We start from the raw sequence: 14251 nt of genomic DNA on the forward strand, positions 1-14251 counted from the left end.
CAGCCACCTTTCTCTCTCAGCTGATGATCGTTCGGTGGGTCCTGCGGTCTGAGCTGTTGTACCTGGGGATTCTGTTCTGAACACTTTGGCCCAAGGCTTCAAAGCTCTCGGCTGCTCTGGAAATAACAGCCCACCTCGAAACGGTTCCACACCATGGGGTGTGCCAGGGCCAGGAATGGGAACCACCATGACCCGGTGTCACGCAGCCAGTGTCAGCGTTCCTGCAGCCCTTCAGGGTGCAGAGAGGGTCGCTTTCCAGCTCTTGGCAAAGTGAACTTGGCCAGATCCAGTTTCACTGTTTGAATTGGGGGGCTGGGGTGGGGGAACGCCAGTTAGATGTACCCGGTGGAGAAACACGGAAACTGATCCTGTGCTGGGAACGCGTTCCCAGCCGTTAAGAGGATTCCTTGGCACGAGGCCTGGTGAGGCAGAGGCGTGACGGTTCATGGGGGATTTTTGAGCATTAGGTTGAAAGCCTGTCTGTGACCCGGGTGACTGAGCCCAGGCCACACGCCCTCAGCACTACATTTCGGGATCCGTTTGTGGCAGAAGTCAGGAGCTGCCGGGCCCTGGGCCATGCGGCCCTCTCTGACCTCCCTTACATGTGTTCTTGTTTCAGAGGTCAGCCGGAGGCTCCAGCCCCGAAGGTGGAGAAGGTGAGGAAGTCTCTCAAATGTTTCACCAGCTTTGGTTGTAAAAGCGGAAGCAGCCTGATTTTTCTCCTCCTCCTCATTTTCTGTAGATTCTGACCGAGAAGATGGAAATTACTGCCCTCCCATCAAGCGAGAAAGAACATCCTCTTTGACGCAATTCCCGCCTTCACAGTCAGGTAACAGTTGCAGCCCTTTGTTAGACGGTGAAAGCACCTGTGTTTCCAAGCCCGCTGTTCCCCTCCAGCGCCTCACACCCCTGTCTGTCCCCTGTTGCATGTCCCGTTAGAATTAACTCAGTCTCCGTCAGGAGTGAGGCTGGAGCGTGCCCGAGGGTAGCACAGGTGCCCCCGTCTGGAGGGTTGGGACCTAGTAGACTATTAATAAGCAAGACTTGCGAAGAAATCGTCCCTCTGAAAGGGACCGTGAGGGCCCTGGTCGGGGCTCTGACCATTAAGCGCACGTCCACCTTGCAAGGGCCGCTGGCTATGTGTTGACTGAAGGTGGGGGAAATGGGGTGTCTTCCTGGCCCTTCATCCGTGTGCCTAGAGCCCAGTGGGCCAGTTGAGAAGCCCAGACACACACACAGACAGTACATAGGAGGGAGTCCAGTGGCCCCAGCAGGCACTTTGGTGGTGGAATACCGTGAGCTCCCCGACAAGGGGGCTTGGGGGAACCTGGAAGGGTTGGCCAGGCTGGGACCCTGTCCCTGTGGGTGTGGGTGGGCCCAAGGGCTTGGAAGCTCCAGCCTGCAGCCAGGTCTGCACACACACACAGGCCAGCAGACCAGCTGGTGGACACAGGCTGGTGCAGGAAAGAGGCGGGTTCCTGGGGTAGAGGGAGATGCTGGGACTATAGCAGGGGGCTCTGCAAGCCTGGGGACACCCCTGCGCCTTGGAGGGTAAAAGCTGCGGCAGAGTTCCCCACGCCCGCCCCTGGTCCTGGCTCCGTCCACTCTGGCATCGCCCTGTGCTGTCTGCGGTGCTGGCTTACAGACACTCTCCAGTTCCCCAGCTTGAAGTTCATTCTTGGGAATTCATGTAAAACATTTACAAGTGTGAGCCCTAAGGATATCACTTTAGGGGAAAAAAAAGACACTCCTGGAAGCTTTGTTTCTGCTTCCAAGAATAATGTGAAAGTCACAGGAACGTACAGTGCAGAAAGTGAGTGTCCTCTTACGATCATCCCTGTAACACTTGATTTCATGCCTGTTCCCTGAACATTTGTTTTGGACATTGCCTCATCCTTTTTCACAACTGCGGGAGACCCCCCTGAATAGAGGCACTGTCGTTTGCTAGCCAGGCATTGAGGAGCCTTCCGGGCGGTCTACAGTGCAGGCTGCGGTTACGTCCTTTTCTAAGGATCTCTGCACGCTTGTCGCGTGAGCCTTACTACAGGAGGAGGGAGCGTCCACTTCCGGCCACTGGTCGTGCTCCTTCCTGCTCACCGTCCACTGCTGAACCGCACTTTGTGCATCGAGAAGGTGCAGCGGAGGAGAGAGGAGGTGGTTTGTGCTGTGACCGTAGGCTAAAGAGGTAGAGGACCAGCAGGCGTTAGCCCTCTCCTCGCGCGTCACCACCTAGGGGATGCTCAGCACCCAGCCATCAGGGGAGTGGAGCCACGAGCAGTCCCACGTTTGGAGGCCTTGGCACTGCACTCTGTTTCCACTTAGCTAGCTGCCTTCTGTCCACACAGTTAGATCTTCAGCCCCACTGCGTTGTTGCCTGGCCCACAACCCGGGAAGCAGTTGATTTTGTAAGATCCTAGACAGGTGAGGCGAGGGGGTCTGCAGCCAGCCAAGCCCCGACTGGTGACAAGGAGCAGGGCCTGAGGCTTGGCCCCAGGGGAGACTCGGAACATCGGGTACGTCCGCTTCCCTCCTGGCTGCTCCCACAGGGACACAAGGACGAGGCAGGTGGCCACAGCAGGCCAGAGTCAACTGCTAGATATCAAACAGATTCAGGCCGTTCCACTGGACACCCACCTTTCTTTTGCTTTAGAAAGAGTCCCAGGATTTCACTTTTATTGGGAGTTGCCTAAGGCCACGTTCACAATGCTGACCCCCCTTCCCCAGCGGTGGGGCCTGGAGACGACCCCTCAGGTGGGAGAAGTGATCCTGTGCACGTCTGCCCTGCCTACTCACGCTGTTTTTCCTCTTGTTCCCTCCCCTGCCTGCACCTCCATGTTGACAGTATCAAAAAACAATGTTTTTATGCCATCCACCTTCTGCGAGCCATCTGCAGGCAATTCTGACTCAGAACCAGGTGAGCCCTCGCGTCCCTTTACCTTTCTCGGCTGGTCACTGGGGGTTTCCTGGGATGAAAAGCAAGGTCTTAAACGGGAATGGGTGGTTTGAAGGCAACCTTCTTTTTTAGTTCCTAAATGCTCCCCAACTCTTCACTGCACAGATTTGGAATCTGGTGTGAGGCAGGCTTCGTCAGCCCTTAATTTCTGTTTCTACAAGCAGGGCCTGGTTACAAGGAGTTTCAAGTCCTTTTTAAAAAAAAAAAAGAGAGAGACAAGCAAAAACAAAAAAACCTGTAATGAAGTATACTACTCATTTTTCAAAAGTTTACACAAATAATACATTTGTATCATTAAAAACTCAGAAATACATAGAGTAAAAGAATCCACCTCTCCATTTCCCACGCACTCTGCCATCCCAATGGTAACCACTCTGAAGTTTATGTAATTTTCCAGACCCCTTCTCTGTGTATTAAATTCTCACATGAATTAACATTACTTAGATCTGTTTAGATAAATATATTTAATCAGAGCCTTTAAACTTCAAGGAAAATAGCTTGATCCTTTCTGAAGAATGTGGAGCTTTCCTTTTTTGGTCTCTCACTAGAGAACCAACTCCAAGATTTCCTGAAAGTTTCTCCCACGTGGCTGAAATTCCTCATAAAAGATTTAATGAGCGAGTGTAACCATCCGAATTCTGTAACCCAGCCTGCCTTATATAAATTCATTGCCGACTTCAAAAGCGCTGCGAGATCAGTCATACTCTGGCACAAGGGCACTGTCGAGGGAAGAGGCAAGTTGTTAGAACTTTGAGGGTTGATTTGATGACACTGTTTCAAACAGTTGAATTCATTTTGACTCTAAAGGCAAACTGTTTTGAGCTGACCCCCGTCACGGGGCCTGAAGAGGAGCTTGGTTTTTAGGGGTCCTTGGGAAGACCTGGGCACTGGCCTAGCAAGTCACGTTCTGAACCGCGGGGGCTGTGTCAGCCGGGGTGGGTGATCAGCCACTGAAGCCAGCCCTTGAGCTCTGTTAGGAATCTAATGCTCGCCCCTGAGGTCTCTGAGCGACGGCCTCACTCCCGCTTCTTCCCCGAAACCTTGATCCTGCAGCATGGAGAGCAGGGCAGCCCTGAGCAAGGCGGGCCTGCCACAGCCCGGCCCCTGGACCCGCTGCCGCGTGCAGCGGTGATAGACTGGCTCCGCCACTCTGCAGAGTGAATTTCTTATTCTTAGCTCCTTGCCTGCCTGCCTTTTATTTTTTTTAGCTTTAATTTTTGCAGGAAAAAATGTAACACTTAAGAATGGTAAAGCACTTCTCTATCCCTCTACCTAGAGACCCCATTCGATTTTCCCTGGGCGTCCCAGTGACGTCCTTCATGGCAAAGGCATCAGATCCTGGCTCACACATCACGTATCTGCAACAGTCCCTTGGGCTTGCCTTGGCTTTTATGACCTTTCAGAGTGCAGGCCGGTTACACTGGAGAAGGCCTTCAATCTGGCTTTCCCGCTGTTTCCCGGTGACTGGACCAACTTACCCTTGGGGGCTAGAACACCACAGAGGTGAAGCTGTGTGCCTCCTGTGCACCACAGCTGGTGACTGACTCATGGTGTTTACTGTCCTGTTACTTGAATAGGGCGGAGCCCGCCCAGGTTCTCCGCTGAAAAGTCATTTTTCACCCTTTGATTAATATTTTCTGGAGAGATACTTTGAGACTCTGGAAAATCTCATTCCTCTTCTTACTTTTTGCTGCAGTGTTAGCCTCCAGAGATGTTTTCTTGCTGGGAGCAGCTACTACTCTGGTGATGGCCGGGCGGGGATTTTCTGCCTCTTGTCTGTCGGCACTCTGCTGGACAGCAGAGCTCTTCTCCGCCACTCACTTGCTCACGTGTTTACTAGATCCACATGGATGTTTGCATTCCTGTTTTAGTCAGTGGGTTATAATCTGTTGTTAGTAGTGTTTACCTTAACATTCAGATTTTATCTTCACCATCAGTTTATTTTAATCATCCCACAGTTGGCCACCGGGAGCCGCGTCAAGCCTGTGCCCCTTGGCCACGTCAGCGTCATTCTTTCAAGCATGTCCTTTTCTTTCTGTCATAAGGGGTTCCAGGCTCATCTTCTTCCCTCCCTTTCCTCAAGGGGATCCTGGTTCTGCTTAGTGGAGAGTGGGCTCTAGAGACCAAGATCGGAGTGCTCTGCGTGCTGGTCGCCGCGGGGCTGTCGCTGCTCCCGGGCCCTCTCCGTGCCCAGAGCTGAGAACACACGCAGCCAGGAGCACACGCATACGTAGACCTATTCGCATACACACACTCACATCTGCACGTGTTTCTGTGTCTCTGCTGTTCTGTCTCCTTGTATAGGTCACCCCCGGTTCGGGTGGGTGCTTCCAGCACCAACAGGGTTCATTGTAGCCCCACCTCCCCTCCGTCCCCCCACTTCGTATTTCTGCCTGTTTTCTGACAGTAAGAAATCTGGCTCCCTTTGTCCTCAACACACTTACTCATCGCTCAAGCCCCCGCCAAGCTGCCTTCTCTCAGATTCTTTTTAGCCTGTGGTACACACCAGGTAAATTCTGATCTGTCTTCCTGGTTAAATCCGGAGTTCCCTCATCACCTGGGTCTCTCTGAGGTGGGGCACAAAGAAGCCTGCTTGCTTCAGGCATGATTCAGAGGACGGAGGCTGCCCCACAGCAAGCTCACGGGGGGCCGTGCATGTGCCCTTGAGAAGACACGGGTACAGTGGCCTGTGCACCCCTGTGACCTTGGCATGACCTTGCACCCCTGTGATGGGCTCTGGCCGTCAGGCAGTGCCTCTTCACTGCACCCTGACTGCGTTGCAGGAAAAGTGAGCTTCTGGAGGCCATGAGAAGAGACCGCGTTTGTTTCAGTGCAGACGGGGCTTGTGGCAGGACCTCCAGGGTGCTCCGCCCTGTAAGCACCCTCCCTGCTGCTCTGGGCCCTGCCGTCCCCAGTCTCCGGTTGCCATCGCGAGTGCGGCACATACGCCCGTCTGTGTGTCCATTCACCTCAACATTCAGCGTGGATGTCCTGTGCATCCTTGGGGTGGGCCGGGCACTGGGCCCAGTGCTCGGGGTCAGTGGCAGTGATTTTCCAGGCCTGTCGCTCCTGCTGGTTAGCCTGGTCAGCCCCAGGGGTCCGACGGTCAGAGCAGGGTGGTGAGCGCAGTCTCTAGCCCCAGTGTGAACACCGCAAAGCCAGCTCTGAGGGCTTTTTAAAATACCTGAATTACGAATTTCATCGCAGTTTTTTTTTAGTGTTTCTAAATTGCCAATCATCTTCTGAATAATCCTGGGCTTTGAAAATGTAATTCAGTATTTCCCTTCCCAAAAGGAACATCTGGCAACATGTCCTCCCCTGCGTCCTGTGCTGTCTGGCTCTCCTGAGTGTGGTGTTAACGACCCCTCTACGGGAGAGACACCAGCTCCACCAGCGCAGGCTCCCCGGAGCCCGTCGGGATCAGCTCCTTCATGCCAGCGAGCAGTGAGAGTTACTTATTGTAAACCTGTTTTTGCCCAAGGAGAGCAGTTTGGCTCACCAACACATAGCCCTCAGGAAGAGGGCCTTCCTGTTTAGGAATTCTTTTGTTTTCTTTCTTTTTTTTTTTTTTTTTGGCTGAGTTGGGTCTTCATTGCTGTGCGCGGGCTTCCTCTAGTTGCAGTGAGCAGGGGCTACTATTCGTTGTGGTGCACGGGCTTCTCATTGCGGTGGCGTCTCTTGTTGCAGGGCACGGGCTCTAGGTGCACGGGCTTCAGTAGTTGTGGCACGTGGGCTCAGTAGTTGTGGCTCGCGGGCTCAGTAGTTGTGGCTCGCGGGCTCTGTAGTTGTGGCTCGCGGGCTCTAGAGCACAGGCTCAGTAGTTGTGGCGCACGGGCTTAGTTGCTCCGTGGCATGTAGGATCTTCCCGGACCAGGATTCAAACCCGTGTCCCCTGCATTGGCAGGCGGATTCTCAACCACTGCGCCACCAGGGAAGCCCCCTGTTTAGGAATTCTGATTTGATTTTGTTTCATACCTGAAAGTGTGGGCTGACCAGGTGTGTTTGTGGTGGTGTTTCTGTGTACAGTTGAAGGGTTTCTAGTGTATCTACAGAGTTGTGCACCCATCACCATAAATAATTTTAGAACATTTTTGTCACTCCAAAAAGAGACCCTATGCCCTTGAGCAGTCACTCCCCACTTTGTCTTTCCTAGCCCCTCCCCACTTTGTCTTTCCCAGCCCCTGGCAACCACAAATCGACTTTTCTGTCTCCGTGGATTTGCCAGCTCTGGACATTTCATGTAAATGGAGTCATACACTGTGTGGCCTTTTGGGGTATCTTTCCATTTATTTAAGTCTTTACTTTCTTCTAGCAATGTTTTGTAGTTCTCGCTGGTTCAGTTTATTCCCAAGTATTATATTCTTTGTGGTGCTGTTGTAAATGGAATTGTTTTCTTCACTTTTGGATTCCTCGCTGCTGGTGTGTAAAAACACGCAAGTGATTTCTCTGTATTGATCTTGTTCCCTATGACCCGAAAAGGGTTTTTTTTCCCCGTGGGCTGGACCTTAGCACAAAAGTGAGGCTGCCTCTGGGGCCCAAAATGCTGCTGTCCCTGGGCTTTTCTGGGGACAGACGTGTCCTGTTGGAGCCACAAGGCTTTTTATCCTGATCCTTCTGATCAGGGAATGCATTAGATTGTCGTCTCCCCCGCCCCCTGAGATGGGCAGAGTCACCAAGGTGCAGGGATTAAGGGATCTGTGTGTACTGGTGGCTGAGCTGAAACCAGGCTTTGAGCCCCTGTGTTTGTCAGCTCTGCATAGTTGTCCATCCCAGACTTCGTCCTGAGGGAGGCCCCGCCTCCTCCTCCTGGGCCTCCCAGCGCCCTCATTAGCCGCAAGCACTCCGGGCACATCTGGAGAGAGCCTGCCGCCTGCTACCTTTGATCTTTCACCACAGAAAATGCATCTCATTTCTCAGAGGTCTGCTGGTAGTAGAGAAGCTTCTCCTGATTACAGACGTGTCCTCCTGGAAAGGGAGCTGGGTCCCAGGAACCAGAACTCTGTGGCTCCCTGATATTCCTTGGGGCCCGTGAGCACAGCCCAGCCTCTGAGCTCTCAGCCCCGGCAGGTAGCTGGGTGGGTGGACTGCAGCTTGACCAGCCCCACACACGCCCTCCAGTTTTCTGTTGCCAGTATTTCACCTCAGGGCCAGCACTGCCTGCAGCCCTCAGCCTCCTCCCTTACAGACGGGATTGGATGGGCCTCTGCTCTTCTGTTTTAACTTGGAAACATTTTCCCTAGTTCCCCAGGCCAGTGGCCACTGAAGCCCAGACCACAGTCCTCTTCTGCCCCGGTCCCTCCTAGCTTTGCTGCCCCACCCCAGGCAGGCCTGCTTTTTATTTTTTCTCTTATGCTTGTAGAGGAAAAGAGCAGTGGATTCCGGTTGAAGCCGCCGACCCTGATCCACGGCCAGGCACCCAGTGCAGGTGGGTGTCCGCCTTGAAGGAGGAGCACAGAGTGGCTGCCTTGCGGCCTCTGCGTGCCAGTGTGGTCCGGGCTCACTTTTCTGACACATGAGCACGGGAACACCGCTGGAAAGAGCCCGTCGGACCAGGGAGGTTCTCCTGCCTGTGAGCCCGCTGTCCCGAGGAGGTGGCGGCGAGGGAGCGGGCCCGGCTTGGTGGGTGGCGTTCAGGCTCCGTGCCCGGCAGTAGCTCAGTTGTGAGACTGTCTCTGCTGAGCGATCTGCCCACAGCGTTAACCCCGAGTAGCAGAGCAGCCACTAGTGAGCGGGGCCCGGCGCTCGCACCATCGAGACACGTCACATCCAGCGGGAAGCCCTTGCAGGGCCGGGAGCGTTCTCGTGGTCCTTGCCCTGTATGTTTGGCAGAGGGATTTTCTCAACGTGGCATTTGGAGAAGCAGGTGCAAGGGGTACCTTTACGTGACCCCTAACAGAGTCCTAAACTTTGAGAGGTGAACTGTGGCTTCGCTGCTTTCCCCTCACCGTCTGCCCTTGACCCTCGAGCCCCACCCTTGAGAACAGCTGTCTCTTGGTCCCCCCTGTAGCATTCCTGTACTCACTGGATTAATTTGCAGACATGATCAGTTTCATGGGAATTTCATTTAATCACATATAAAAATAACAATAGCCAGAATTTGTATGTCTAACTACAAAGAAAATACCTTGGGTCTTTAATTTTTTCAGTATGCTTCCCTGTAAAGTCTAGCCCAGGAGGGACCTCAGATGGGTTGCTGGGGTGAATTTTTCTGTAAAGTGCCTGAGAGCCGGCGTGGGGGTGGGTTGCATTTCTGCCCTTGCGGTTGGAGGGCCTGGGCAAGCCGACCTCTGTCCCCAGGTCTGCCGAGCCAGAAGCCCAAGGAGCAGCAGCGGAGTGTGCTTCGCCCAGCAGTGCTACAAGCCCCGCAGCCAAAGGCGCTCTCACAGACCGGTGAGTGACTCAGCCCTGGCCCCTCCCAGGCTCACACGTCAGGGCACAGCCGCGTCACAACACAGGTGGCTTTGGCCCCGTCTACTGAATGCACTGGGAAATAGAGTGCTGGAGAAACAAGCCCTCAAATCCCCAATGAGCCTGGAAGACAGGCAGTTCCACTGGCCTCCTGAGAGCTGGCCCCCCAGCCCTGAGCGGCCCAGATGTGTCCCTGTGTGTTTGCAGGCAAAACTCAGCTCTGTATGTCTAAGAGACCTGAACCATATTTCCATTATATCCACAAAGGGTGGGGTTTTCAGTTCATCCTTAATTTTCTTAATACTGATAAGCTTTTCTTCTCTTCCTCTTAATCTTTCCCTACAATTCAAGAGCTCTTCATCGGGAGCAAAAATAGTTAATATTTCTGAAGGGTTTTAATTACATGGAAAATTGTTTTAGTCTAATACTAAACAAAGCCAGATTTAAAGTTGTACATGTCACATAATCTCAACTGTTTAAAGGAGAAAGTGCATAGAAAAAAGACTCTATTAGTAAAACTAGTTTTATAAAACTCATAATTATTCCACAAATATATTTTCTTTTTTTTTTTCCCTTAAGTAGTAGTATTTCTAAATAAACTGAAAATTCACATGATTTTTTGTGGAATAAGCAATAAAGGATTCTTTCTTTTGTGAGGTTTTAGGTTTGGGTTTGGGTTTTCTAACCTAAGAATTTGTGACTTTCAGTATTGATTCCAGATCCTTTCCTTTAAGAAGGAGACATTACACTGTCAGCCCAAATGGTAGAAGGCAGCGGTACTGAAGGTGGTGCGGGCTGACCTCTGAGATGTCTGCTGTCCTTTTCTCCCCACAGTCCCGAGCAGCGGCACCAACGGGGTCAGTGTCCCGGCAGACTGCCCAGGGGCAGCGACATCGGCTTCCCCTGACAACCCCGCCCGGAGGAGTCCCTCTGACGAGGCGCCAGCACTTGAGGTCTGTCGGCGATGGGGCAGGGAGTGCGCTGCACGCGAAGCTTCTCAGGGCCTCACCGGGCGCGTGGGCTGTTGGCCGCTCTGGGCCGTATCCAGGCTGGCCCATGCTAAAGCATCCCGATTTGCTCAGAGGTCTCCATGTGTAACCACAACTGACTGGCCAGGTCACCAGACCGCCAGGAACTCCACAGTTGGTTCCGAGAGAAAGGGGCCACGAGCAGGGCTCTGGCGCTTAGGGCCGGATAGCCCAAGGCCTGTTTCATTTCCACGCACGTAGTCTGTTGGGGCCTTGTACCGCTGTGTGTGGAGAGATGTCATCTGTCCCTTTTCTACAGCCGAGCAGCTCCTCAGGGGTTCATACACATGTGCTGCTTCTAGTGGCAGAAGTGTGCTTGGGAGTCCGCTTGGAGATCGTTTGTTTTATTTATTTATTTTTATTATTTTTATGTATGTATTTATGTATTTTTGGCTGCGTTGGGTCTTTATTGCTGTGCGCAGGCTTTCTTTTTAGTTGCAGCAAGCGGGGGCTACTCTTTGTTGCAGTGCACGGGCCTCTCATTGCGGTGGCTTCTCGTTACGGAGCATGGGATCTAGGCGTGCAGGCTTCAGTAGCTGTGGCACGTGGGCTCAGTAGTTGTGTCACGTGGGCTCAGTAGTTGTGGCTCGTGGGCTCTAGAGCACAGGCTCAGTAGTTGTGGTGCACAGGCTTAGTTGCTCCGCGGCATGTGGGAATCTTCCCGGACCAGGGCTCGAACCCATGTCCCCTGCATTGGCAGGCGGATTCTCAACCACTGCGCCACCAGGGAAGCCCAGAAATCGTTTGTTTTTTTAAAAAAAAGTCCTCTAGCGTTCTGGGATTATATAGGCCAGATGCATATGTTTTCCAGTAGCGTTGCATAGCAGCTGAAAATAAGGGGCATTTAATGAAGAGCCTGCATTTGCGGTTGGCAGAGGGTGGACTTGAAATCCGAGTTGCAACAACACACCCAGAGCTCCACGTACGGAGACAGATTGCACCCGTGTGTTTATCTCCACTCTGCCAGTTTCAGCAGACAGGTCGCTGCCTGAGGTTCTCCACCCTCTGCCTCCCCCACCCACTGTCATACTGCTGCCGGATGTTCAGGCTCAAATGGTGAAAATGAACATCTCCAGTTCAATCTTCAGATGTCCCTGAGCCCCCCACCCTGAAACCACAGTTAGTGGAATTGGAAAAAGGAGTCATTCCCACAGCATACTGCTTCTCAGAAACTGGTGGCTAGGGCTCTGAGCTGGAGGGAGACCTGGACGTGACCCCCAACCCCGCCGTCTCCACCCAGTGTTCCCGGTGACGAGGGCACTGCCAAGACCTCGCCCCTCCCCTCCCTGGAGAGGTCTGGTCCCGCCCAGCCCTAAGGCATCTCCCTGGTCCCCCACCCCAGGGCCCTCGCGACAGGATTCACGCCAGGCAAATGCAGTGGTGTGAGATGGCTCAGCTCGCTTCTCAGGGCTGATGTATTGCTTCTTTTCAGTTGTTCTGTTTGCTTGTTTTAACCAGGAGAAAGACTCGCAGAAAAATGAGTCTGGCAGTGCTTCTGAGGAGAGCTGCGAGAAGAAGGAGCAGCTTGCACAGCAGGCGTTTGTGTTTGGGCAGAACCTGAGGGACAGAGTTAAGGTATGTGGTCAGAGGGCCGGATGAGCTGTTGACCCAGTGAAGGGATCTTTTTACGCCTCCCCCAGGTTCGTTTTCCCGGGGGTGGGGAGTGGGGGCCGTGTCTGGGGTGGTCCTGGGCCTCAGCGCCCAGCAGCTGCTTGTTGTCCCTTCCATGCTGTGCTGCTGACTCCTGGCAGCACCCCGGCCGGCTGCCCCCCACCCTGCCCCACCCCTGCCAGTGTGGGGCTGAGTGGTGGCTCCTGGTGGCAGGCTCCCTCGTTCTTCCAGGAGCCAGGCTCAGAGAAGCAACTTATCCCTGACAGCTGACGTGTTTATAGCCAAGGAACAAGCAGACATTAGGATCCGATGCTTTCCAGGTCGCCAGAGAGATTTTTATGTGCTTACTTAAGGGTATCTTTCAGCATTAGCATCGTTCAGCCCGGATCCTTCTTAGTTGTGGAAGGCCGTCCTGGGCACTGTAGGGTGTTGAGCAGCATCCCCGGCCCCCGCCCTCTAGATGCCAGCAGCACCCCCTCTCCCCACCCCCAGTGATGACCACCAAAAGCATCCCCAGCGGTCCTGAATGTTCCCCATGGGACCATGTCACCCCCAATTGAGAACCATCACCTTGTTTTTTTTCAAGGAGGGCAGGTGGAAAGATACTGTTTTCTCTCCCACAGGAGGCAACAGGATCTGTCACCTCCTGGCTGCCCCCCAGGTGTGTTGGTCTAGTCTGGGGACTTTGAGTCGGGAGTGGGGAGCATGTGGCAGTGGCAGGGGATCTGGGTTCTGGACCCCACATGCTGGCCCTCTCGGAAGACCTGCCCCAGCCCCAGGGATTGAAGGTCCCTCTGTGCCATTTCCAGCAGCTCATCTGGCAAGAAGCTCCTAGAGGCTTGAGGGGCAGTGTCAGTGGCTGTGTCTGGGGACATTTGTCATTGCCACAGCTGGGGGGTAAGTGCCACTGATACTAAGTAGGTGGAGGCCAGAGATGCTGACCAACACCCCACAGTGCCCAGGAAGCCCCCGTCCCCCCTCAGGGAACCATCCGCGCCCGGGGTCAGTAACGCAGAAGGTGAGAAGCCCTGAAACGAGAAAACGAGTCGGGTGCGGAGGAGATGTCAAGCCACGCCGTCAGCTTCCTCCTTTGGTGCCCACTGTCCAGTAGAAGCACAGATACCCCAAGAGACACAAAAATAGGTGTTGATGTTGCACAGCTTTAGGCAAAATAATGAGTCCCTTGGCAGCTGCTCCCTCCCGGGAGCAGGAAGCAAAAGCAGGAAGGGCCTGGAAATCCACCCATGCTGGGGACCGGGGGCCTGGCCTGAGCCATCAGGTCGAGTCTGTTCCTCGCTGCCTTGAGATTGGGGTGGGGACGATGTCTCGTGGGGATCCGGGCGTCTCATGGTTGCATCCCAGCTTCTCAGTGGGGTGGGGGGGGCGACTCGAAGCCGTGGTTTCTTAGCCCCTCTGAGCCTCTGCTTCCTCACTCAGAGCAGGGTCGCTAACACCCACCTCTCAGCGTTCCCAGGAGAGCTCCAGCGGAGAATGTATTTAACCAGGCTAGCATGGCAGTTGGCATAGAAGCAGCCTCGAGAAATGATGCTTCTGTTTTGTTTATAATGAACCCCTTAAAGTGTAAGATTTGTAAGCGATCTGTGATTCCTCGGTGCAGAAGCATTGCTAAAAATGCCAACAAGGTGCCAGCCTGAGTGTGCTTTTTTAAAACAAGGTAGAAAAGGCTCCCTAGTGCCTTACGGACTGTTTTCGTATCTTAACTCTTACCACACCCCAGGGTACACACATGTAGACGGAGCCATGCCGCATGTCGGCGTAGGGCCTGTGGAGGCAGGCTGAGCTGCAGAGGTCCAGGACGTGCCGTTCTCTGAGCAGTGTTTCCTCTCTGTTTCCCAGTTAATAAATGAGAACGCTGAAGTAGTGGACATGGAGAACACCGGACACCCCAGTTCAGAAGCGCCAGCTGCCACCAACTACTTCCTTCAGTACATCAGCTCCAGGTCTGCGCCTCGGGCCTGGTGCCCAGCCTTGTCCGGGGAGAGCCTCCGCCTCGGGCCTGCGGTCACCCACGGTACCTGCCTCAGGGCCCAGAGAAGCCTGGACCCTCCTGGACCAGGAGCCAGCCCAGTCCTTCCTCGGGAGGGCAAGGGCACGTGCAGCCAGAATCCCGGTCACCCTGCAGCCCCTCCCTCTTTTCCACTCTGGACACAGATGTGGAGGGGCTGGGATGGCGGGCTTCAGTGGACATCTGAGGCAGGACCCCAGTCCCGTGGGCTTGTTCAGCCCAGCC

At 54.0% G+C, this 14251-nt stretch overlaps 1 protein-coding gene across 7 annotated transcripts in view; it reads left to right on the forward strand.

Annotated features, from left to right (window-relative positions):
* RANBP3 (RAN binding protein 3) overlaps window positions 1–14251 on the forward strand; it is a 57202-nt gene that overhangs the window by 31713 nt on the left and 11238 nt on the right. For 4 of the 7 annotated variants that reach the window (XM_060094333.1, XM_060094334.1, XM_060094337.1 and 1 more), the window contains 8 exons: window positions 620–656; window positions 743–829; window positions 2843–2914; window positions 8313–8378; window positions 9251–9343; window positions 10196–10314; window positions 11848–11964; window positions 13858–13961. In XM_060094333.1, coding sequence (XP_059950316.1) covers window positions 620–656; window positions 743–829; window positions 2843–2914; window positions 8313–8378; window positions 9251–9343; window positions 10196–10314; window positions 11848–11964; window positions 13858–13961 — 695 coding nt within the window. The remainder of the gene's footprint in view (window positions 1–619; window positions 657–742; window positions 830–2842; window positions 2915–8312; window positions 8379–9250; window positions 9344–10195; window positions 10315–11847; window positions 11965–13857; window positions 13962–14251) is intronic. The other 3 variants (XM_060094335.1, XM_060094336.1, XM_060094338.1) reach the window with 1 other exon arrangement.

This window comes from Mesoplodon densirostris, chromosome 3 (genome assembly GCF_025265405.1).
Source record: "Mesoplodon densirostris isolate mMesDen1 chromosome 3, mMesDen1 primary haplotype, whole genome shotgun sequence".
Taxonomy (NCBI): Eukaryota; Metazoa; Chordata; class Mammalia; order Artiodactyla; family Ziphiidae; genus Mesoplodon; species Mesoplodon densirostris.